At 39.7% G+C, this 25,225-nt stretch overlaps 1 protein-coding gene and 1 long non-coding RNA gene across 2 annotated transcripts; one reads left to right on the top strand and one right to left on the bottom strand.

The window, feature by feature from the left end:
* Nucleotides 1-769: 769 nt before the first annotated feature.
* On the bottom strand, nucleotides 770-7,318 carry srp9 (signal recognition particle 9). Its single transcript, XM_034017646.3, has 3 exons — nucleotides 7,111-7,318; nucleotides 6,379-6,447; nucleotides 770-1,540 (listed from the first exon to the last, which is right to left on the bottom strand). Exons 1-3 carry the CDS (start codon nucleotides 7,180-7,182, stop codon nucleotides 1,421-1,423), a joined length of 261 nt encoding a protein of 86 aa, XP_033873537.1. The 5' UTR covers nucleotides 7,183-7,318; the 3' UTR covers nucleotides 770-1,420.
* On the top strand, nucleotides 6,003-17,941 carry LOC131737279 (uncharacterized). Its single transcript, XR_009328878.1, has 2 exons — nucleotides 6,003-6,167; nucleotides 17,696-17,941. It is a non-coding gene; the product is annotated as an uncharacterized LOC131737279 (long non-coding RNA).
* Nucleotides 17,942-25,225: the final 7,284 nt, after the last annotated feature.

The following is a 25,225-nucleotide window of genomic DNA, read 5'->3' as shown; positions in this document are numbered from 1 at the left end:
TCATCACTTTTGAACATGCTTTTAGACCTGCACATGGCACTTGTTTAATTATATGCATCACAGCACTTACAATTATACAATTCAAAAAATAGAGACACAACCATAGCAAAGTAATTTATTAGGTTGTGTTCACACCATTCAAAATAAAATCAGCAATCTTCTGCATTATCTGTAATAATTCTGATTGTTTCTCACACATTTAAATGGCAATAGCCGCTATTTTTTCGTATCCGGCATTTTGTAGATTGAATATGTTGTGACAATAGAAAGAAAACAAAATGTTATGATCTGCAATAAATACACCCAATGTTTAAATTTAAAATTATGACTGCCATTATAATGGCATCAGTGAATTAAAAAAATAAAAATAAAACCGTCCTGGTTTTTCACTATGGAAATCTGGTAACCATAGATGTGAATATATGTATAAGAACTAGCTTCAGGTCCAAAAGCACTTTACTTTTAAACAAAGGACTGTATTTAAAGACTTCCGCCTCTGTGTTTTGGGAAGGAAATATGTCTTGACGCAAGGGGTGGTCGATATGACGTCATCGGGCATGCAGTACAGGTCAGGGGCTATGCGCTCGCATACGGGGGTAAAGCCGGCTCAGGTCTGTGCTCAAGAGTAAACAGGTGGCTCAAATAAGAATCTTCTAATCTGATCGACGGAGTCCGAATTGTAAGTGAAAAGGTTGGTAGTATTAGTAACAATTAGGGTCTATGAAACCAGAATCATATTAATGTATTTTAAGAAGACAAAGAGTTCTAGTAAATGTACCATGTACATGTTTCAATTTTGTTTAATATATATGAATACAGAAGTTCCAAAGAGTGAAAGTGAAAACTTAAACTTAACACATCCACAACAAAATGTTACCTTTAAACTAAAATATTTTTACAGAAATTAAACCCATGTACCTTTTTAAAAAATTACTTTTAAAGGAAGTTAATCTTGAATTAACAAATTGTAATTAAAATACAATATACTTATAGGCATGCAAGTGCCTGGAAAGGGGCTCTGAAGAACCCAAAATACAAAGCGAAACTTGATTGTGGACCGATTATAACAAAAACGAGGGTCCTTCGTTTGGACAACCTTCAAAAAATCTTATTATCCCAAATACCTGAACATTTATTAACAGCTCATCATATTAACAGGCCAGACAGCACTCTGCAAAAGAACCATTTTGTTCCAAACCTTTACATCCACATACATAAATACAGGTATTCCTGCAAGAATTTGCCTAGATGCCAGAATTATCCTCAGGACTTCCTTTTTTTTTCCCCATCACTCTCTCTACCAACCAACATTTAATTTACCCTCCCAACCCCCCATATCAAAGTCTCTCCTGTTCAGTCTTCCAATTTTGTGTCAGATGACAACACTGTCCAAATTGTATTTGCAAACAAAATTGACAGATCAGTCTGTTTCCATGGAAACACTGCGTGATTCCTTCGATACCATAAGTCTCATCAGCTGGCCATGGAACTTCTCAATTTTCTTGACATCCTGGGCCTGATCTGTCTTGTACTGCAAACACTGAAACAAAAAACATCATGTTACAAGTCACACAAGAGGACTTAAAGTCACTCATTATAAAAGCACCCAGAAAAAAAAGTTGAAAAAAAAGTACTTGCGGCATGGCAGAAGCCCTGCACATGTAAACAGTGTGTTTGTTTAAATAAATTAAAATACTTTGAATTGAAGTTTGGCAGGGATGGAGTCGATTCCATCCCTGCCAGATCCACGTGTGGAATGTGGCTGGGTCATGATTGAATAATTGATGGTCACTCAAGCCCCAGCCACATGGTAGACAAAGGGAACCAGATCCTTTGTTTGTGGGTAAGTTCAGGGAGGTAAATATTCAGTGAAGGCAACTGCCCAGTCTGAATAATGAGTGTTTGTTTAGATGATTTATTTTTGTTTAAACCTTTTATTGGAACCTTGCCTTTGTTCTTGTGTTTTGTTTGTGCCTCCAGTTTGTTTTGTTCCCGTTTGTTTAACCTCTTGTGTGCTACGGACATACCTCGTACGTCCAATTGAAATATATGGTTAAAAAAAAAATCTGGATTGCCGTTTTTTCACTCTGGGTCACTCATTGAGGTGCTATTACATAACATTCAGTCGTTGGCTTTAATTTCACTATTTAACCGACAAAATATTTGATGTGACGCAGTTGTTAAATGTAATTTACAGCCTATTAGAACGCAAGCAGTGGCTATCTTTGGCTTGTACTGTGAAACATACCGAATGAATTTAAAACAAACAGTCTGGTTTCTTTAAAATAAGGATTGATAATAAAAAAAAAGAGTTTACCTTTGATTAGCTGTTTTATCAAGCTGTGCTTCATAAAATCAGCTTTAAAGTAACATCTGACTATTTGTCTACATCCTGTTTTGTTGATGTTGATGGTAGATACAGGAAGTATGTTGATACTTCCTGACTCAGATCACACGACACCACTGTAACGAATCCAGATCGAGTGTGTGGAAGGTACTAGTTTTTTTTTCCTTCAGTGGCGACAATTCAGCAATCAGAGGGTAAAAATAAACATTAGGAACCACATGGTTTTTGTATATAGTTACTGTGTGTGACATCTTGTATCTTAGACTTCTTATGTCTGGTTGGAGAGAAACTGTTAGCATAAAGGTGCACATATTTGGTACTTTTTGAATTCGGGACACTCAGAGCAACTGTCCTTTTAACAGTGGAACAAGGTCCAAATATAAGACAAAACAAGTGTGATTTTTGCTATATACAGTGACATTACTTCAAATTGCAGAAGGATTATGGGTAACACACCATTAACATGCTAACTCATGTTACCCATTTCTAAAATCCTTACTTTGTGCAGTTTCAAAAAATGTATACTTATGCCAGGGTATCTCATTCTTTGGTGGCTCACTGGGCACATGAAATTGCAGTGGGTGTTATGGACCATGGGCTGCATATTACAAAGTGGAAAGTTCAAAGTGGCCTGGTGTCTGTGTAGAGCATGTAAACCCCTCACCCCCAATGCAAATATTTCCACGTAGGCACAGGCACATCCAGCAGCTTAAAAGTCTACATTTTCCAAACATTTGCATTATACTGACTAAATGTGATGCAGGTATAATACAATAATACATTTTATGAAAAAGCTACTTTTTTTTTTTTTTTTACATTAGATGTATTTTGTGGTCACGTGACCAAATAATAATCACAAACATTTGGCTATATATATATATATATATATATATATATATATATATATATATATATACACACATCACAAACATATATATATATATATATATATATATATATAAAAATCACAAGGCGTCCCCATCATAACGGAGTCTATATCTGCCGTAGAAGCAGACTCTGCATTACCACTAGCGCTACATGCAGTAGACAAACTAGAGAAAAAATTAAGATCTTTTTTTCAACTCGAAACCAAGGCTTCGTACTATACCAGCAAAGTCTACATTGGTTTACTGGAGGCTGCAGAGTTCACAAACAACCCTTTAGCAGCTTGATATGGTAACCTTTTCAATTCCCTATTGCTTTTTTGTTTAATTCTCGACCCTTTACTAAACTTTTTCCGGGGCACGTTTGAATGGCATGTGTGCAACACACAACAGTTTCCAAGTTCAGACACTTGACATTTATTTCCCCGTACACTGTCTTAATACAGCACTTCAGTATTTTTTGTACCTGCGTCTCAGTTCTGCTCCACATTCCTCACACTGACGTTTAGTCTTTCCTATTCGATCAGACTGTCCTTCTCACACTAGCTTAAAAGGCGTGCACTGGCATCATTTTGCAACCATTTCAGTCGCAGTCTGGAGCCGTGTGTAATCTTAAGAGCAGTCGTGTTACATGCTGCAAGATCAGAAATTAACTAATACGGAGCAGGGGAGCTGCAGCATACGGTGTCCATATGAGGACATCATCGTACATCAGGCAAAAAGGAGTCATTATGCGCTCTCTCCTCTGAAACTACCTCCAACCTGTTCTGAAGCTCCTCCCTCCCTCCTCTGAAACTCCCTCCTCTCTGTTCTGAAGAGATCAGCCAATAAAGAACTGTTTCCAATTTATACGCGTTTTCATTGGTTAGATTAAATAACCGGGAGACCAGCTACGTATTTGAATTGAACGTAGCTAACTAAACACATTCAACAACTGAGAGCTGAAAAAAGTAATAATAATAATAATAATAATAATAATAATAATAATAATAATAATATCTAAAGCCGAAGAATTATTGTTTTCATGAGGTAATGATTGCAATTGTACATTTCAATGTAAGCAAAGCAAGCCCAAAAAATTACATTAAAAAAACACACTTGTTTAAAAAATATGCGCCTTAAAAGTGCACATTCTTGTAACTAGGGGTGGGCGAGCGGGGCAGCAGCCAAGGGCGCAAAAATGACTTAAATGCACTGCCACTCGAATAATCATTCTGTTCTGCGGTTCTCAATGTTTTCACTTGTCAGCTGTCGGTGCACCCCTAACAGTCTGAAGATCGCATGCGCCTCTGCACTAGAAAAGGGAATGCATCACTTCCTTAGTAATGGACCAACAACCACGAACCTGGTTCTACACAAACCAACACCATAGCGCTGCCAGTTCGTTTTTATTATGCCATATCTGTGTCGTTCGCTTCCCCTGCGGTGTGCATTGCTTGATTATTTATTCGCTCCTGCAGCCTTCAGGACCAGCACTGCTATAAACGTAATGAAATGTAAAGTCATGTTTCATAACACTTATTAAGCACCTAAGTAATCAAGATAAACCAAAACATTATGATAGGATAGACAACAAGTAAGAAATTAATTTATAAAAAAATGCAAATGGATAAGATATTATTTGAAAATTATGTAGCTCTTATAATGTGTTAAAATATGTATGTATGTATAAAGAAACATAAAATCTAGTTATATTTAATGAGCTTATTTTTTTGTTTAAAATAGCACAAACCTGCATGATTGCTGAATTCTAAATTGTTTTGGATCTTTAGGGAAACGGAAGAATTTTCTTTTTGCTAACTATATAGATGGAAATGCGAGTTTATGTCTTTCTGAATATGCTTCAAGTCATTAAGACATTGCATCCAAGTTTGTTACGATTATTTTAAATCCATGCTTTTTAACAGTACCAATCAATGATTGAGAAAATACCACACATGAACTCAATTAAAAGTTACATATACGAGGATATTATAGGAGATATTAAAGGCTTTTGTAAGGGTTAATGTAGCTGCTAAAAATCATACAGGAGTTTTTGTTTACAGTGACACTGCTGAAATTCCACAAATGCGTTAACTTACTGATCAAGTTTTAATTTAATCAGAAAAAAAAGAAAAACTATTTAATCATCCTTATTATAAGCACATAGCTTGATCTCTGCCTTAGCTTTTACTGTGGAGTCAAAAACTAAACTCCAGCCCTGACTAACAACAAATGATCATACGTAAAATAAACTCATTATCATTGGTTGGTACTGAAAATGTGTGGATTGAATATAATTGTAGAGGCAGGAAATACAACCTTGCAGTTAACATGTGTTAACAAGTTCCTTTCCGTTTTAAGTAATGTCCTGTTCCCTTCAAACATGTTAAAGGGCAGATTCTGAAATAACAATAAGTTAATCAAAACTATGAAATGTGAGCAAATACCATCCCAACTTTTAACACACACACACATATGCTTTTGTGCAAAATAACATTACAAGAATGTGTACTTTTAAGAGCACATTTTTTAAACGCGGATGTGTTTTTTAACGTGCTTTTTTGGGCTTGCTTTGCTTGCATTGAACTGTACAATTGCAATCATTACCTCACGAAAACGATAATTCTTCGGCTTTATTATTATTATTATTATTATTATTATTATTATTTTCAGCTCTCAGACGTTGAATGTGTTTAGTTAGCTACGCCCCATTCAAATACGTAGCTGGTCTCCCGGGTAATATTACTGGTATTTAATCTAACCAATGAAAACGCGTATAAGTTGGAAACGGTTCTTATTGGCTGATCTCTTCAGACCAGGGAGGCGGCAGCATGGAGCATGACGGAGGACGTTTCAGAGGAGAGAGCACATAATGACTCCTTTATGCCTGATGTACGATGATGTCCTAATATGGACACCGTAGCAGCATGCTATTTCCCATATTACAACTATTGGTAAGCCAGACAGAGCTGGACGTACAGTAGGTCCATTTTCTTTCGAGATCACGATTGCTAAAATGTCGTACATAGAGCAGTGGCAGGAGAAGTAGGTCACTGACATGCTTGTTTGATGTTTAGTTTAGGCAGCAATTTCACACACTGCAGATCTCCAATTAAGAAATTCAATGTCCATGTGTTGAGAACTTATCAGGTAGTAATTACTCACCACTGCATCATCAGTGACTTTCATACACAGGTTCCCGTCACAGTGCCGATACTTGAGAACAACTCGAACCTGAAACAAACACTGTGCATTAGTGCAACTGCAATAGTAATACTGACTGGAACACATCTACAGTTCAATGTTCCACACATTGGCATAGTAAACTGCGAGTATTCCAAATGGACATTGCACTCAAATTCCACAACAGAATCATTTAACACAGAACATTGCGATTCTCTCCAGTTCGGTACAATACAATAAATGTATTACAAACATCTCCCCTAGTATACAACGAGTGAGCTATCTTGATTCAAGGTCTATAATATCATATGGACACATTCAAGTTATTGTTGCTTCAACAATGACAAGTCAGTACTGCCTGAAACCAAAACACACTTAGCTACCGTTATTTTTTAATTATGAGATTCACATTTAGAATTTACATTGTAATTTTTCATTTGTTTCGACATTATTTTTTTCTTCTCCTAACTTGATTTGATGAGCATATTAGAAAATCTATATTCTACCATTTGGTGCTTCAATGGGCACACTAATCAAACACGTTATGAGTAAATTACGACGTACGTATCCAAATTCTCAACATAATAGGAGGGTTAATTCTGACTCTATTTTTGGAATTACGTATATATTGTAAGTGTAATTCCAGAATGGAGCGTGCACATACCGGTACTGTACTATCACTGCCGCATATTTATTTCTCCCAGTCTTTCTTACCTTCATAGGATCTGTTAAATAAAGTTTCTCGGCAGCTCTCGCAAACTCCTCCCAAGTCTGATAGAAAGGCATGCTGCAACACGGATTTACAACTAAAATAAATAACAACGACCAGCAAACACCAATACACCCAAACCAAATCTCTACTCTAATAACACATCAGCAATAGAGAAAGAAAGATGGACGGAAGTTTAACATACAGTCGTTTTCCTTGATTGGGCGATTGCATTTGGACCAATCACAGAGCCGGACACTGATAAGTGCATTTATCACAAAATGCACAGTTTCTTATACCGCCATCTACTGGGCAGGAGTTCAAAGTTAAGTTGTGGTAGGTCACCTGCGCGCTCAAAATCTAATCTTTGGTGTAGTTTAGCAGATATAACTGATGACATGAAAATATTGAGATAGGTGATAAGATACATATTTTATTTAAGAAGGGGGATGCTGGTGCTGTTATTCATTATGCATGTAAAATATTTTTATTGTAAAAACCCTTGTAACATATTAAGTAGTATAATTGCCTTGTATTGAATATCTACTGTTTTTCTTAACTTGCTTTTTCATTTTTGTTTGGGATACAGATTTCTCAAAGACAGCGTTATAGAATCAGGGTAACTGCTCACTTCCTGTTCAATTTCTGTCAATGGTTTACTGTTTGAAAAAAAAAAAAAAAATTAATCGGTTTTCCTCACAGTTCAAAGAGGATCATTGAAAAGGTTGCTCGTGATAATAAGAAGTGATTTTATTGGTGATCACTCCTTTCACAAGAAGAACATTTAGATCACAAAACATATATATATATATATATATATATATATATATATATATATATATATATATATATATATATATATATATATATATATATATATATTCATATAACAAACAGGCATAATTTACATATATAAGGAATGTTTCTTTCAATAAACGTAAAGTAAACTTGTACAAATAAAATAAATGAAATAACAAAAAAACACAAATACACACGGTGGACTATTCACGAGTCAAATTATAGAGATTATTGTAAAGATCAAGGGCTTGTTTGGATTTAACCAATTTCAAAGATTGTTTATATAACTTTATCTCGTTTAAGAAAACAATAAACGGGGTAGTTTTAAAAAAACGACATTTGTGAATGAAATATTTTGCCATAATGATCAAGTTATTGTACATACATTCAGCTTTCCTGTCCTCCATTAGAAAACCAAACCTAATATTATTAAACGTTAAAGTGGGTATGAATAGATCATTACTTGTGATCCAGTCCTGAAATGCATCCCAAAAGGTTTTAGTAAGTAGCCATGTGAAAAAAAGATGTTCTGCCGTTTCAATATCTGAGTTACAAAACACACAAGGGTTAAAGTCAAAGTTAAATCTCTGTCTTAAGAAATCATGACATTATTGTTTTGAGATGAACTTCTTTAGCTTTAGGTGATGAAGGAAAAGAAAGATGTCTGGTTCTTATTCTGACTATAGAACATCTAGTCTTGTAACGTATACTTCCTTTTCAAAGGTGAAGGGAAACATTCTGCAGTAAGATTAGTTCTTAAGAATTTGTTATTACATTTTTTATCTAGGAAATTACATCCATCAATAACTAATGAAAACATCTATGGTACTGCAGCAGAATAAGTCAACATTCCTTTAACTAAAATAATCATTGCTTGTGGATTTGCCTTAACCACTGTAGAATTATTATTATTTGTTTATTTAGCAGACGCCTTTATCCAAGGCGACTTACAGAGACTCGGGTGTGTGAACTATGCATCAGCTGCAGAGTCACTTACAATTACGTCTCACCCGAAAGACGGAGCCCAAGGAGGTTAAGTGACTTGCTCAGGGTCACACAATGAGTCAGTGGCTGAGGTGGGATTTGAACCAGGGACCTCCTGGTTAATTGTCTATTGGTGCAAACAAGATCATATTTTTGAATGAAATCTTTATACAATAGAATATTTCCATTATCATCCATTAAATGTTGAATAGACCAGACACCTTTCTCCATCCATTCACTGTAAAAGAAGGATTCTCTCTTAATTAGGATACATCTATTGTTCCAAATTGGAGTAGAATGCGGAGTGAAGTTATGTTTATATATTAGTTTCCAATAACGGAGGACTTGCTGATGAAATGCAGATAACTTAATGGGCAGTTTAGAAATCTCAAAATCACATCTTAATAAATAATCTATACCACCAAAACTCTTAAAGATTTTAGCAGGAAAATCAAACCAAAAACTTTCACATTTTCGAATAAAACCACAAAACATAAACATCATTCTGTAAACAGAGCCCAAAGAAAAGGGGCTCAACTAGCCACTGGGTGTCACTATTACTCCGCCAAAGTGTCACATTAGACCATTATTTCTGACAGCAGCAAATTCAGATTTAAGAGTATTATTGCAGATGTTGACTACGTTCAGACTTTTCACACACTCTTTATTAAGATCAGCAGAACTTGTTGACCCAAAAAACAATCAGTTCAAGTGATCATTAATTGCTGTCTAGAAACACACGTGACCTGGAGGTGAAGTATCTTAATCCTATGGTACTTCTCGCTGTCTGTACTCTGATGATTAAACTGTTGTCATATAATATACGTCATCTCTTTGTTTAGCACCAGACCAAATTCTAAGTTTATTAATAATACAAACCACATGCTATGAAAGTACAAACCAAAAACCATAAGGAAAACCATAAATACTGGAAGAAAAAAAAACATATGTTTGAGCTAAGATTTGTGTTGCTGAACACAGATGTTTTATTTTTTATGTTTAATTAATGGTATATATATCTTAACATTGTAAGCAGTTTTTTTTCCACATAAAACCAATGCTACGCAATACTAGTGAAAAGAGCTGTAAAGCATCAAATTATTATTTTCTACGCAGGGCATATTGCCAATCATATACACATTAGTTTCCAGAAAATACAAGCCAGTCATGGGGAAAACAGGTCTTATTGACAAGGTGCAGTTCTCCATTTCCCATGCTTTATAGTGTTCAAACATGTTTTTTTGACAATATATATAGCAGTAAACCTTTATATGGGTTTGAGGTCAGTTTTAAACCAAACAATGAGAAAGAGGATACTAGGACAACCACCGCTGGAAACAAAAGGCCAAGGTTTAGCATTACTGCTTAATGTGGGTACCCGATGTCTCAAGGAAAGATTCCATCATTAAGATAACAGTAAAAGTAACAGCGTGCACAATTTCACAGGGTAAAACAGGCTCTCTTTATAACAAATAAGAATGTTTTCCACAGCAACATTGCTAAGTGTTTAACTGGCTTAATGGTTACCCTGGATGGACTATGTAGTGTCATGAAGCTAGAATGGCTGTGACAAAAAGCAATTTTGACCAGAGGCATGTTCCTTTTTCTAACAAATCCAGGTTTTGTGGGAATCACCATGGGGGATGTAGGAAAGATGCTTTGGAGGACTGAAATATTTTGTCCATTCTTAACCATCGACTGTACCAAAGAAAGTTTGACGACTTTCACCAGTTATTGAGAATTTCAGATTTGTGGGATGTAGAGGGGGTCTGTCTGTCCACCCATCTGTATCTCACAATTATATTTGTGTATATATCTGGAGAACCACTAATCCATTTGTCATGAAACTTGGAATTAACAATATTTAGCTTAAGAGTATCTGATTATGGAGGTGTCAATTGGTCCATTTATCCACCCATCTGTATGTCACACTGATGGTCATCATACTGAGAGCTCTAATTTTGAATTTACATCCATGGCAGGCAAGTATGTTACTAACATATTGTTTTTTTTTCTGTAGTATTCACTCTTATCAACAACTGCCCTCTGCGGTGACCCTCTCTCTCAGTTTACAGTCAGCAGCATGTGATCTTTCACAAACAGGCACACATGACACTGCTGTCATATTTATAGTCCACTTCAAACACAATGAAGAATGACCTCCATTGAAAATAGGTCACACCCTGTTGGCTCAGGTCAGGATGTCACAATGGCTTGGCCATCTGTGCTACCAAATCTTCTTGGAGTGTTCATAAAGTCTAAGGGGGTTAATATGGTTTATAACTTCTAAATTCATATCTGCTACATTATTGAGGAGTATTGTAGCAGCTACCTCATGGTAATATATGTATTAAGTAGTGTTAAGTATATCTTGTTACAGTGAGGTTGTTATCTTATATGCCTGTTTTTAGCACACATACAGTATATTATTAACAAATCACTGCTGCTAAAACAAAGGGGAATATACTGTCAACAAGGTGTGCTTTCTGATGAAGCAGAGCTCATTGAAGGCTATGGAACTAACACTTCATAACACAGACTTTGACTGGTTTAAACAAATATAGTAGCAAATTGTATCATTTAATAAATATCGGGCATAATGTAAACATAGATCAATTTACTTATGTCAGTCTAGCAGCTAAAGTGGTCTTCATTCCACTGTCCTCCATTGAGACTGATTGCATTTTGTGAACCCTGTGTCATTCATTAAGAATGAACCCTTTTAGTGAATGTCATGCTACAAACAGTAGTTTTTTTTTTTAACCAAGCCACTGAACTAGGTTGGATAAATGAGCATACAGTGTAAATTACATATACCCTTTAGATCTGAAACATTTCTTTAAACTATTGGTTGAATCTAACTGCAGAAGCCATGGGTCTTAAGCAGTTCATGTATGATTATAGTCCCATTCACTTCTTTTGTTCCAAATGCACACATTACAAAATTAATATTCAATTATTTTTTAAACTCTATGACCTACAATATAAGCATTCTCTTTCAACTACTTGCAGTGTAAATTACAACTTCAAGCACAGCGAAGGAAGCGAAACAGAAATAAAAAGGCTCTTAGCCTGATAACAATCTGCAGGAAACATTAGTTAATTTCAACATTATAACAAAGAATAAACTATAATAGCATAATCAATGCTGGATAATGCCACAATCTCTAGAACATTGGAAAGGGATGAGAGAGCGAGAGATGCGAGGTTTTGCTTTGTTTCTTTACAATTCTCTATTAACACTAGGTATGGTTTATAGGCCTGGTATTATAACTATATACATGAAAGTGGTGTTCATTGTAGAAATAAGGAAGTGACAAAAAAAACTGGAATATTGCCATGTCACATGGAGCAAAATGTCCATAATAAAACCTTACCACTATTTGGCACTCTTTCCTAAGTCTACAGAGTAGTCAATGATATACAGATGTTTTCCATTGCATTTGTGTGTGTGGATGATGGATAAATCAGGGCCGTGGACTAGTTTACATTGTAGACCTAATCTGGACATAACACAGTTGTTTAAACAGTGGTTATAAAAAAGGAGATATTTATAGAGAATCACTAAAACATTGGAACATACCAGTCATTGTAAAGCATATGAATTGGTAGGCATTTTTATGAGGCAGGGGCAATGAAAAGTCTACCTATTTCATCTTAACCAAATCAAGAGACAAACAAAGATGCCTTTAGAAACCTGACATCTGGTTCCAGCTGCATAGGTGCAAAGTGCTATCAGAAGCCATTTCTGAAGTTATTATTTGAGGATGACTGCATTAGGAGTTGTCGCTAAGAGTAAAACAGGGTTGTTTACTGAAAGCAGTTGATGAAATTGTCCACCTTTCCCAACTTTTCTAAGGGGGAGACCATTTTAGGAATTTTCCCATTTATCACTAGCAGCCTTGAACCAATACCAGGGTATACTATGCTGTAGGGCAGGTATGTCAAAAACAAAGCTGGGGGCTGAATCATACAGATAAGTGCTATCTGGGCCCTACAATGTTCCCTCTCATTCACTGCTACATGAAGTATGAGTCAAGTGAGCAGGAGCTGGCAGGTTCAAATCCTGCTTGTGTTTAGTTCCTGATTTTTGGTGGGGACCGATAGGGCTTGTTGCAATTGCCTTGTATTCCCAAGGATTAGGGAAGAAAATCGCTGGGGTTGGTTTGCCTTAACCCTACTGGCCACAGATCATATGAGGCCAGGTGGAGGCCAGCCCATCCTCCTGCAAGGAAAACAGTCTCCCGTCCTGTGATGGCACTGCATAAGGATGGTCGTGCTTGCACAAAATGGTTGACTAGACTGGCACTTCCTGCGAAACCCGGAAGTTGGACATTTTGTGCCGAAGCAGAGGCATGGCATCTGAGTTTCCAAACTGTGATCAGCTGTGCTGCATACGGCAATTGGCTGGTTCATAGGGGCGCACTGATTGCAGGGCGGGGCTCAGGTGTCTATAAGGGATGCAGCTCATTCACTCACCCCCTTGTGCTTTGGAAACAAAGACTGAAACGCCGTCAGGATTTATTGCTGTGGAGACCTGTGGCAAAGTTGTTAAGAACATAAGAACATAAGAACATAAGAAAGTTTACAAACGAGAGGAGGCCATTCAGCCCATCTTGCTCGTTTGGTTGTTAGTAGCTTATTGATCCCAGAATCTCATCAAGCAGCTTCTTGAAGGATCCCAGGGTGTCAGCTTCAACAACATTACTGGGGAGTTGGTTCCAGACCCTCACAATTCTCTGTGTAAAAAAGTGCCTCCTATTTTCTGTTCTGAATGCCCCTTTATCTAATCTCCATTTATGACCCCTGGTCCTTTTTTCTTTTTTCAAGTCAAAGAAGTCCCCCGGGTTGACATTGTCTATACCTTTTAGGATTTTGAATGTTTGAATCAGATCGCCGCGTAGTCTTCTTTGTTCAAGACTGAATAGATTCAATTCTTTTAGCCTGTCTGCATACGACATGCCTTTTAAACCTGGGATAATTCTGGTTGCTCTTCTTTGCACTCTTTCTAGAGCAGCAATATCCTTTTTGTAACGAGGTGACCAGAACTGAACACAATATTCTAGGTGAGGTCTTACTAATGCATTGTAGAGTTTTAACATTACTTCCCTTGATTTAAATTCAACACTTCTCACAATATATCCAAGCATCTTGTTAGCCTTTTTTATAGCTTCCCCACATTGTCTAGATGAAGACATTTCTGAGTCAACATAAACTCCTAGGTCTTTTTCATAGTTCCCTTCTTCAATTTCAGTATCTCCCATATGATATTTATAATGCACATTTTTATTGCCTGCATGCAATACTTTACACTTTTCTCTATTAAATTTCATTTGCCATGTGTCTGCCCAATTTTGAATGCTGTCTAGATCATTTTGAATGACCTTTGCTGCTTCAACAGTGTCTGCCACTCCTCCTATTTTTGTGTCGTCTGCAAATTTAACGAGTTTGCTTACTATATCAGAGTCTAAATCATTAATGTAGATTAGGAATAGCAGAGGACCTAATACTGATCCCTGTGGTACACCACTGGTTACCTCACTCCATTTCGAGGTTTCTCCTCTAATCAGTACTTTCTGTTTTCTACCTGTTAACCACTCCCTAATCCATGTGCATGCATTTCCTTGAATCCCTACTGCGTTCAGTTTGAGAATTAATCTTTTATGCGGGACTTTGTCAAAAGCTTTCTGGAAATCTAAATAAACCATGTCGTATGCTTTGCAGTTATCCATTTTCAATGTTGCATCCTCAAAAAAGTCAAGTAGGTTAGTTAGACATGATCTCCCTTTCCTAAAACCATGCTGGCTGTCTCCCAGGATATTGTTACCATATAAGTAATTTTCCATTTTGGATCTTATTATAGTTTCCATAAGTTTACATATAATAGAAGTCAGGCTTATTGGTCTGTAGTTACCTGGTTCGGTTTTGTCTCCCTTTTTGTGGATTGGTATTACATTTGCTATTTTCCAGTCTGTTGGTACAACCCCTGTGTCAAGAGACTGTTGCATGATCTTGGTTAGCGGCTTGTAAATAACTTCTTTCATTTCTTTGAGTACTATTGGGAGGATCTCATCCGGCCCAGGGGATTTGTTTATTTTAAGAGCTCCTAGTCCCTTTAACACTTCTGCCTCTGTTATGCTAAAGTTATTTAAAACTGGATAGGAACAGGTCGACATGTGGGGCATGTTGTCCGTGTCCTCCTTTGTAAAAACCTGTGAAAAGTAATCATTTAATATATTTGCTATTTTTTTTTCTTCATCTATGATTTTGCCATTTGTGTCTCTTAGACATTTAACCTCCTCTTTGAATGTTCTCTTGCTGTTATAATAGTGTGCAGGTGCAGGTGATTAAAGAACTGACAGACAATTGTAATCCAGGTCCAAAGGTTTGTTTTATTTGTTTTTGTCTAGTGCCTGACGGCGAAACAAACAGTAAACAGTAATGAAGGTAAGTAATACAGCAGCGTGTATTACTTAATTTATAATACCCAGGTTTGCCCCACAAATAATGGTCCTGTTTTTATTATACACCCACACAAAACACATACACAAGTCCGTTAGTGCATGAATTAGTGCTAGTGGTGCAGTTATAGTGATATGAGTGCAGTGCTGTTCCGGGTTTGTGCTGGCCTCTGGCGACAGCTCCAGAACGTGTTAGCTGTCTAGTGAATACAAACAAACAAATAGAACAAAACAAACACTCATGATTATTTCAGCAAACACAGGTCCTTCCAGGTCACTTATTAAATAACCAAAACAAAGGAACAGATCACATTGCTTCGACCCCTATTTATATCGTCACTCATGACCCCTTGGTAAACAATTGCAGCTGCTTTTTATGATCTGCAGCTGTCACATCATTTCCCCTCTGGGTCAATGAGTTAGTGTACCGAAGCTCCGTCTCTTTTCTACACGACCGACTTCCTTTTAACCCTCGGAACGTGTCAGGCCAAGTAGCCCAGAGTACTCTGTTCCCGTTACTTAGCGCCCTCACAGGTCGAGAGGGAGATTTACCACCAAGAATCCGTCACATATCCCACCGCTCAGAGTGGCGCAGAAAGAACTCGGCTGAATCTATCTCTCCCATTACTCCCCCCTCCCGGGAAAAATAATCTGCATTTTGGTGGTCTTTCCCTGCATGATGTGCCATGTGGTACATGAAGGGCTGCAATGCCAGATACCACCGAGTTATCTGGGCATTGCTATCCTTCTTTGTGCTTAACCACTTGAGTGGGGCATGGTCTGTGACAAGATTGAATGAATGTCCCAGCAAGTAGTATCGTAAGGAGTGAGTAGCCCATTTAATGGCCAAACACTCCTTTTTGACTACGGAGTAGTTGCGCTCCCGAGGGAACATCTTTTAGCTGATATACAATATCGGGTGTTCTACTCCGTCAACCTTTTGGGACAAGACTGCACCCAAATCCACATCTGATGCATTGGTGTGGAGGATGAATCTCTTGGTGAAATCTGGTGTGATGAGAGTGGGGGCCTGGCAGAGTCTTCGCTTAACAGTATCAAATGCCCCCTGACACTCAGCTGACCACTTAATAAAATTTGGTGAGGTCAACTAAAGGATTAACCACTGTGGCATACTCAAGGATAAAGCGGCGGTAATAACCGGCTAATCCCAGTAGCGACCTCACCTGAGTCTTGGTTTTGGGGATCGCCGTGTCTACTAAAGCCTGGATTTTGGTGACAACGGGTTTCACCCTTCCATTCCCCATTAAAAATCCCAAATACTGAGTTTCTGATTTGGCAAACGCGCATTTTCGCAAGTTAGCTGTCAGCCGGGCTACCCTTAGAGACTGAAGGACGGCCGTAACCCTAGCCAAATGCTCTTGCCAGGTGGAGCTGTAAATAATCACGTCATCAATATACGCTGCTGCATATTCATGATGTGGGCATAAAACCTGGTCCAGCAGTCTCTGTAAGGCAGCAGGTGTTGAAAATGCGGTTTTCTCACTAGAACTGCGGGTTAAGGGGATCTGCCAGTATCCCTTTGTCAAGTCCAGAGCAGAGATAAACTTCGCCTTTCCCAGTCTATCTAGAAGTTTGTCGACCCGAGGCATAGGGTACGCATAGCACTTGGCAATAGCGTATATTATTATTATTTATTTCTTAGCAGACGCCTTATCCAGGGCAACTTACAGTCGTAAACAAAAATACATTTCAAGAATCACAGTACAAGTATTAATACAATTAAGAGCAAGATAAAATACAGTGACCGGTTCTAGCAAGTACAAATATATGACAAAATACGATTCAATAACAGAAAAAAACATTGTTTAACTCCTCAATATGCTTACGCAGCTCCTGTTGCTGATCTGGAACCAATTGTTCCCCCATCGAAATTATTTTAGTGCTAGGAGTCTCTGGACAGGGGCCTAAATCATCCTGTATATTGCCTGGGACTGTAAATAAGACCTCCCTTGCCTGCAGGTCTCTAATAAATTTACATGATAAATTTCACGTTCATTACGGCGATCGGGCTGTCTAGTTTCATAATTCACCTTTCCTATAGCCCGAATCACTTCATATGGCCCCTGCCATTTAGCACATAATTTCAATTCTGAGGAGGGAAGCAGCAGCATTACCTTGTCTCCTGGTCAAAAGGTTCGAATTAATGCATTTTTATTGTAATGCTGCTGTTGCCGGTGCTGAGCCAATTTGATGTTGTCCTGGGCCAAATGACCGACCAAATCCAGACGATCTCTCAGTAGGAGCACATCACAGGTAGAGAGGAAGATTTACTACCAAGAATCATTGTCTTTCTGTCACAAGACCTTGTACTGTTTACCTTTTCTAGACTGATGAACTCGTGCCTGAAGCTATTCCAGCCAGAACCTTGGACACAACTTATTCACTGATCCACCCTGGTCTGAAGGAGCTCTGCACTACACCTCCCTGAACACATAAAGAGACGACCATTAAGTACGTGGAGGGGCGCTTGCACACTGCTGGAGCAGTGTTTGTGTGTAGAACTGTTTTTGTGTTTGAACTGTTTATTCTGCCCTGTGTTAATAATAAAGTACCCATATAAGGGTTTGGACTATCCCTTGTTTCCTGTGACGTCATTTTGCACGCTACCACTTCCCGTGACAGAAGCTCTTTGTGTAAATAATATGAGGTAGTTCTAACTTTTCAGTTACTTGTCAAGATTCATGCAAAGTTACATATCACAAGTTATGTAGTCTGGCTATGTTTCATGTGGAGAATGTAACATTGATTTTACTTTTTGGTTGTGCATCTTAGATTGTTGAATTGTACTATGAAGTCCTCCCCATGATAATTCTTCAATCCTGAGCAGGATCAACACAGACTTTATACGTTGTCTTCTTTAATTCTTCAGTCACAAATGGGTTCTTTTGGAATATAGTAGATTTAGACGTGTTCATCCGAATAGTAGTTTGATACACTACTGGGATATGTCTCACCGAGGTCTCTCTGCTTCTTTCACCAAGGCCTTTTGTATCTCAGGCTGTCACCACATCTTCCCAATAGGGGCCCAGGGAGCGGGTGTAGAGAGAGAACAGGAGAGGACCCAAGACTGATGCTTGCGGGACTCCTGTTGAGAGAGGGTGAGGTGTGGAGAGTGAGCCGCGCCATGTTACCTTGTAGGTGTGGTCAGAGACGTAGGAAGAGAACCAGGCCAGAGCAGTGCTAGAGATTCCCAGGTCAGCGAGAGATGATAGGAGAATGGAGTGATCGAAAGTGTCAAAGGCAGTAGGGAGATCAAGGAGAATTAGGACAGAGAAGAGATAGGCAGCACAGGCAGAGTTTAGCGAGTTAGTGACAGACAGGAAAGCAGTTTCAGTGGAATGAGCAGAGGAGAAACCAGATGGAGAGGGTCGAGCAAAGAGTGGTTAGACAGGAAAGCAGAGAGCTGACGGTGTACTGCCCGCTCGAGGGTTTTAGAGAGGAAGGGTAAGAGGGAGACAGGACAGTAGTTCTGGAGGGAGGTGGGGTCGATAGAGGCTTGTTTGAAGGCAGAGGGAAAGAGGCCAGAGAGGAGAGAGGTGTTAAGAAGGGAGGAGATGAAGGGGAGTAGAGCAGGAGCAGCAGCTTGAAAGAGGTGAGTGGGGAGGGCGTCCAGGGCGCACGTGATGGGTTTGTGGCCCTGGAGGAGAGGTCAGAGCCTGAGAGGGGAGAGAAGGAGGAGAAGGAGGGGGAGTTAGTAGGGGAGACAGAGGGTGTTGGGGTTGTTGCGGGAGGGGGTGGGGCGGAGGGAGAGGTGTTAAAGAGTTTGCGGATATCAGAGATTTTAGAGGAGAAGAGAGGCAAAGTCATCAGAGGAGATAGAGGAGGGAGAAGGGGGGAGGGTTGAGGAGGGAGGAGAAGGTAGAGAATAGTTTCCGGGGGTTGTTAGTGGAGGATTGGATAATAGATTGAAAATAGGAACATTTAGCAGAGAGAGTAGAGAAGAAGGAGGAGAGGAGGGAGCAGTAGAGGTCTATGGCAGCAGGGAGTTTGGTTTTCTTCCATTTCTTTTCAGCAGAGCGCAGTTTGGTTCTTGCCGAGCGGAGCACAGAGGAGACGGCTGGCACTTAGAACGGCTGGCGTTCTAAGACACTGATTGCCGGTTTATACTGTCCTGCAGGTCTAGAGCTGGTCCAGTTTACACACTATCTAAATTCACTTCAATCAACCACAGCTCTGAACACTTTAGAAAATTAATTCCTACAACCAGCTAATGTAGTTACATCAGCAACAAGCATTCAATTGTACTTACCAAAATCTCTAGTTTCTTCCTTCCAACTGCAACAGCAAAACACAATCCAAGCAGGTCGGTCGCTAGAACAACATAAATAACAACATAATATAATAATAATAATAATAATAATAATAATAATAATAATAATAACCACAAGAAGAAGAAGTGCCACAAGAAGACAACTGTGACAGGATGGCACAAGGGATGAGGCCCAGAGACAGACTGCAGTTCAAACAAAAGACTTTTATTAAATAGAAAACACAAAACAAACAGGCACGAGGGCCAAACAAAAGGTTTTTTTTAAAACACAAACAATAAACACAAAGTAAAACTTACAAAAATAAGGCTTCCAGGCTGAGCTATGCCTTCACTGGAATACAAAAATTCAAAAAAACAGCACACAAAGAAAAACCCAGCAAGCAACAAAAAGACCTGCTTGCCATCTCAGCTACCTCTCCCTACTGATGAGCTGAGGCCTCCTTTTATGTCAGGTGGCTGGGTGCTAATTTATTACTAATTATTCCCACCTGACAGAATAAACCTGGGCAGGGAGGAGAATTTAACCCTATCCCTGTCAATATTTACAAGGGCAGGGCCCTGCTCTTCCACAACAACATTATACTATTTTGACAAAATATATTAGTGGCAGCTGAGGACCTTTTTAAGAGGTGCAGGCATGCACTGTAAATGGCCACCGAAATTAATGGGACAGTAGGATCTCAAGTTCCAGGTTGAAAGTTTAACATAGTATCTAGCATCAATTCTAACGTTTCAACATCAACAAAAAGCCATTTACAAGTAGAAATAGGTCATCTATCAACAAACAAAATGCAATAAGTGTAAACTTGGACCATATTAGAATGATTATTACACAAAAGAGAAACCATTTAAATTATTGCTAGCTTAACAACTTACTTGTAAGTAATTTTTTATAAAGGATTGCTTGCTTAGTTTAATCAAACCAGTAACACATTTAAATGTAACACTATGTAACACAATTTTTGTTCCTGGGTAGTAAGTGTTATTTCCTAATTGCTTATGCCTCAAAAGTATAGAAAATGGCTATTATTCCCCACAAACTTTGCTTTTGTGACCAGGACAGTGATATTTTGAAATGTACCTATTTCCAATGAGAAAACGGGCGAATTTGTGTCTTTTCGTTCATATAAAGTCAGAAAAAAACAACATATGAATCCAAATTAACATGTATTTATACTAAAGTAATACAAAAATGACTACAAAAGATTTAGAAGTGAGTAGTTTTTTGAGATTTACAATTATACTGTCCTTGGTAGCGGCGTTCAAAGTCCAGTATATCCTGGTGGAAGCGCTCGCCTTGCTCCTCCGAGTACGCTCCCATGTTCTCCTTGAATTTATCAAGATGAGCATCAAGGATATGGACTTTGAGGGACATCCTACAGCCCATTGTGCCGTAGTTCTTCACCAGAGTCTCAACCAGCTCCACATAGTTTTCGGCCTTGTGATTGCCCAGGAAGCCCCGAACCACTGCGACGAAGCTGTTCCAAGCCGCTTTCTCCTTACTAGTGAGCTTCTTGGGGAATTCATTGCACTCCAGGATCTTCTTTATCTGTGGTCCGACGAAGACACTGGCTTTGACCATTGCCTCAGACAGCTTAGGGAAGAAGTCTTGAAGGTACTTGAAGGCTGCCGACTCCTTACCTAGAGCTCTGACAAATTGTTTCATAAGGCCCAATTTGATGTGCAGTGGTGGCATCAGCACCTTCCGGGGGTCCACCAGTGGCTCCCACTTGACGTTGTTCCTCCCCACAGAGAACTCGGTCCGCTGTGGCCAGTCCTGCCTGTGGTAGTGCGCCTTGGTGTCCCTGCTGTCCCAAAGGCAAAGATAGCAGGGAAACTTGGTAAAACCGCCTTGGAGACCCATCAGGAATGCCACCATTTTGAAGTCTCCTATGACCTCCCAGCCGTACTCATCATACTTCAAGGCGTCCAGCAAGGTCTTGATGCTGTTGTAATGCTCTTTGAGGTGCACCGAGTGAGCCAGGGGAAGAGACGGGTACTTGTTACCATTATGGAGCAGCACGGCTTTGAGGCTCCTGGATGAGCTGTCAATGAAGAGGCACCACTCATTCTGGTTACAGGCGATTCTGATTGCCTCGAACAGACTGGTCACATTGTGGCAGAAGCAGAGCCCATCTTGACGGGTGAAGAAGCTGGAAAAAGGTTGGTGACGCTTCCTCTGATCTGCGACTTGCACACTTTCATCCAACAAGTTCCACTGCTTGAGCCTAGACGTCAAAAGCGTGGCATTGGACTTGGTGAGACCAAGATCTCTAATCAAGTCGTTGAGGTCTTTTTGGTTGGGGTAGTATGGTTTTCTCTCCTCAGCTCCACCTCTGAAATTGTCATCTGGATCTACAACGTCTTCCTCGTTCTCTGACTTGCTGCTCTCTTCTAAAGACGGCTGCTCTCTCTCCGGAGGAGTGGGTACGGGGAGCTCATGGCAGTGTGGCACCGGGGCGATGGATGAAGGAAGGTCCGGATACATGATAGCAGGTGCATTCTTGCCAGTCCCATGTTTGGAAGGGTCCACCATGCAGAAGTAGCAGTTGCTTGAGTGGTCAGTGGGTTCCTGCCAAATTCTTGGGATAGCGGACTTCATGGCTCTCTTTTCCCCTCTGTACCATCCTACAAAAATACATTTATTTCACCCAAGACTAATGTGTAAGAGAGTCTCGCAACATTTTTCATATATGATATATTTTTTCAATAACATTGAAAATTGTAAAACATTTTAAAATTAAAAACTTTTACAATTTTAAAAATTTTAACAAATTTTATAACATAAAATTCCGAGCAACAATTGTCCGTCTTACCTTCCAGAGTTTTTTTGCAGTGCTCGCAGGTGAAATGAGGTGCCCAGGGTTTGTCTTGAACACCGACAGGCATGCCGAAATATGCCTTGTAGGCCTCACACATCTTAGCAGATGCTTCCACGGAGTACTTTTTCGCTCTTGTCTTGATAAATTGGCCGCAGACATAGCAAAATGTGTCTGCCGGATGCTTGCAGCCTCTTGATGCCATCTCAGAAAAATGCAGATATGTATCCACTTAGGCAGCTGGAACTAAACTGAACTGGTGGGCTTAAGGCCCCTGTATTTATAGTACTATTTATATTACTGGAAAGTTCTAGAAAGTTCTAAAAGTTACTCCAAGTTTACTCAGCACTGAATCTATCTGGAATGTTCTGGAAAATAGGCAAATTTCAAAATATCACTGTCCTGGTCAGAAAAGCAAAGTTTGTGGGGAATAATAGCCATTTTCTATACTTTTGAGGCATAAGCAATTAGGAAAGAACACTTACTACCCAGGAACCAAAAAAAAAATGCCCAAAATGCAGCTAGCACTTTCACTGACTGCAGATCCACTCCATTAAAATGTTACCATTCGGCTAAAACAACATTATCTACAAACATTCTGATTAATTATGAATGAAAATATATGTAATTGGATTTGCAGAAATAATGTTTTCCTTATATTCACAAGTGGAAAGTTAGTCTTTTTTTGAAGCAAATTTGATAAGGACATTGTCCAAAGATAAATGCCTTTGGTTTAAAATTATCACTCTCGACCAACCAACACTATTCCCCATTCAACTTCTCACTTCAATCAATGTAACGATCAGAGAATCCTGCAGCTTGTCTAAGCCCATCTGTTTTTTTTTATTGGAATGTCAGCAACAGAATCAAGAGGACAGTTGTGCAGCGCTATTAATTCACATTCATTATATTAAGAGTTAAACCAGAAGCTTTGGAAAATGTAAAGATTATTTCAATAACCAGGAGGATTGGCTATTAATTAATTTCTGATTGAACATTCTAATTCCTTGATCTTTAATACCAGTATTAATAAAAATGGCCAAAAGTTTCACCGCTATCAAAAAAAGTGGGGAGATAGGACACCCCTGACTAACACCACGACAGATATCAAATCTGAGAGTCGTTCCTTGAGGTAAAGAAATAGATATTAAATTCCTGTATAAAACATTTACAATTTTCTAATACATTTAGATCTAAATCCAAACAATTGCAGAACGATAGGTTGCGGATGCAACCCCGGTTCCCTGAAAGAGAAAATAACCATCAACATGAGATATTGCCGTCAGGCAGCACCGGTAGGCTGAGCTTTTATAGCAAAGCTGCCGATAGGCCCCCACGCCAGCTGCAGTGCAAGCCCGCCCCCCTGGGAGCTTACTTAACTGCGCGCGCGGGGATGCACTTCCTCTTTTGCTCTTCAGGCCGTGAAGGCTACCGAAGCGACCTCGCAGCTTGATGGTTATTTTCTCTTTCAGGGAACCGGGGTTGCATCCGCAACCTATCGTTCCCTTTCAAGTCGAAAATAACCATCAAGGTATGGGAACAGTGTACCCAAGCCGTCGCGAGGGAGGATTCTCGGCAGTAGGACAGACTTACGTCATAACGCAACTGCGTAGGCAGTACATCTAGGCATATGCGGAGCTGCGCCTCAGCGTCTATGCTCGTAATGACACCTGTCTTAAAGGTGGAACAGTCAACACCATGCTATCAACCACTCTATACGTCCGCATCCTGAGGCGTCGTAGAGTGTAAAACAGATGCTCCAAACAGTGGAGCAGAGGAATCCAGTACATTTAACCTGTAAAACCTCATGAAAGTATGCGGCGTAGCCCAACTGGCTGCCGCGCAAATATCAGACACCGGCACCCCTCGAAAGAGGGCCCAGGATGTCGCCATACCCCTGGTAGAATGCGCCTTCAACTGCCCTGGTGGTGGAAGGCCTGCAGATTCATACGCTAATTTAATAGCATCCACTATCCAGTGGGAAAGGCGCTGTTTAGACAGCGGCTGACCCAAAGATCTAGAACCATGGCATATGAACAACTGTTCTGTCTGTCTCACAGTCTTTGTACGGTCAATATAACACCTCAATGCCCTCACGGGGCAGAGCATGTGTAACCGCTCTTCCTCTGGGGAAGAAAAAGGAGGAGGATGGAACGCCATCAACTCGACTGACTGGTTCATGTGGAACGGGGATATAACCTTTGGTAAAAAGGCCGGATTAGGGCGCATGGAGACCTTAGAACCGTCTCCTGCAAAACGAGTACAAGAAGGATGCACTGAAAGTGCATGTAACTCGCTCACGCGTTTTGCTGATACCACAGCCAGCAAAAATGCAGTCTTAATAGATATGAGCTTCATATCCACGCTGTGGAGAGGCTCAAACGGTGCCTTGGTAAGGGCTTCTAGCACCACATCAAGGCTCCACGACGGTAAACTGGTCGTTCTTGGAGGCCGCAAGCGTCTTGCGCCTTTCAGAAACTGAGATACCAAAAAATGGCAACCAGGTGATAAATGGATGGTCGATATAACTGCAGTCGAAAGCCCTAAGGCTGACAGGCGCTCCCGCTCAGGGGCCAAGCCCATAACTGCATGAGTTTGGGGTTCGGATGCCAAAGCTCTCCTTGAGCTTGGGACAACAGGTCCGCTCGCAGAGGGAGCTCCCTCGGGCGACCGTGCAGTAATTGCACTAGACTCGGGAACCATATTCTCCGAGGCCACAGAGGAGCGATCAGAATCACTGTCGCTCGCTCTACCCTGACCTTCTCCA

The sequence above is a fragment of the Acipenser ruthenus genome, chromosome 6 (assembly GCF_902713425.1).
Source record: "Acipenser ruthenus chromosome 6, fAciRut3.2 maternal haplotype, whole genome shotgun sequence".
In the NCBI taxonomy this organism is placed as follows: domain Eukaryota; kingdom Metazoa; phylum Chordata; class Actinopteri; order Acipenseriformes; family Acipenseridae; genus Acipenser; species Acipenser ruthenus.
Note: the sequence above shows the minus strand (reverse complement) of the source record. Positions and strands in the feature narration are given on the sequence as shown.

Bases quoted from the DNA above. Each gene is read 5' to 3' on its own strand.
- srp9 (XM_034017646.3), bottom strand. From the start codon at position 7,182: ATGCCTTTCTATCAGACTTGGGAGGAGTTTGCGAGAGCTGCCGAGAAA. The intron at 6,448-7,110 runs GTAAGAAAGACT...TGTTTGTTTCAG, and splicing joins ATTTAACAGATCCTATGAAG to GTTCGAGTTGTTCTCAAGTA. The intron at 1,541-6,378 runs GTGAGTAATTAC...TTTTTGTTTCAG, and splicing joins AAGTCACTGATGATGCAGTG to TGTTTGCAGTACAAGACAGA.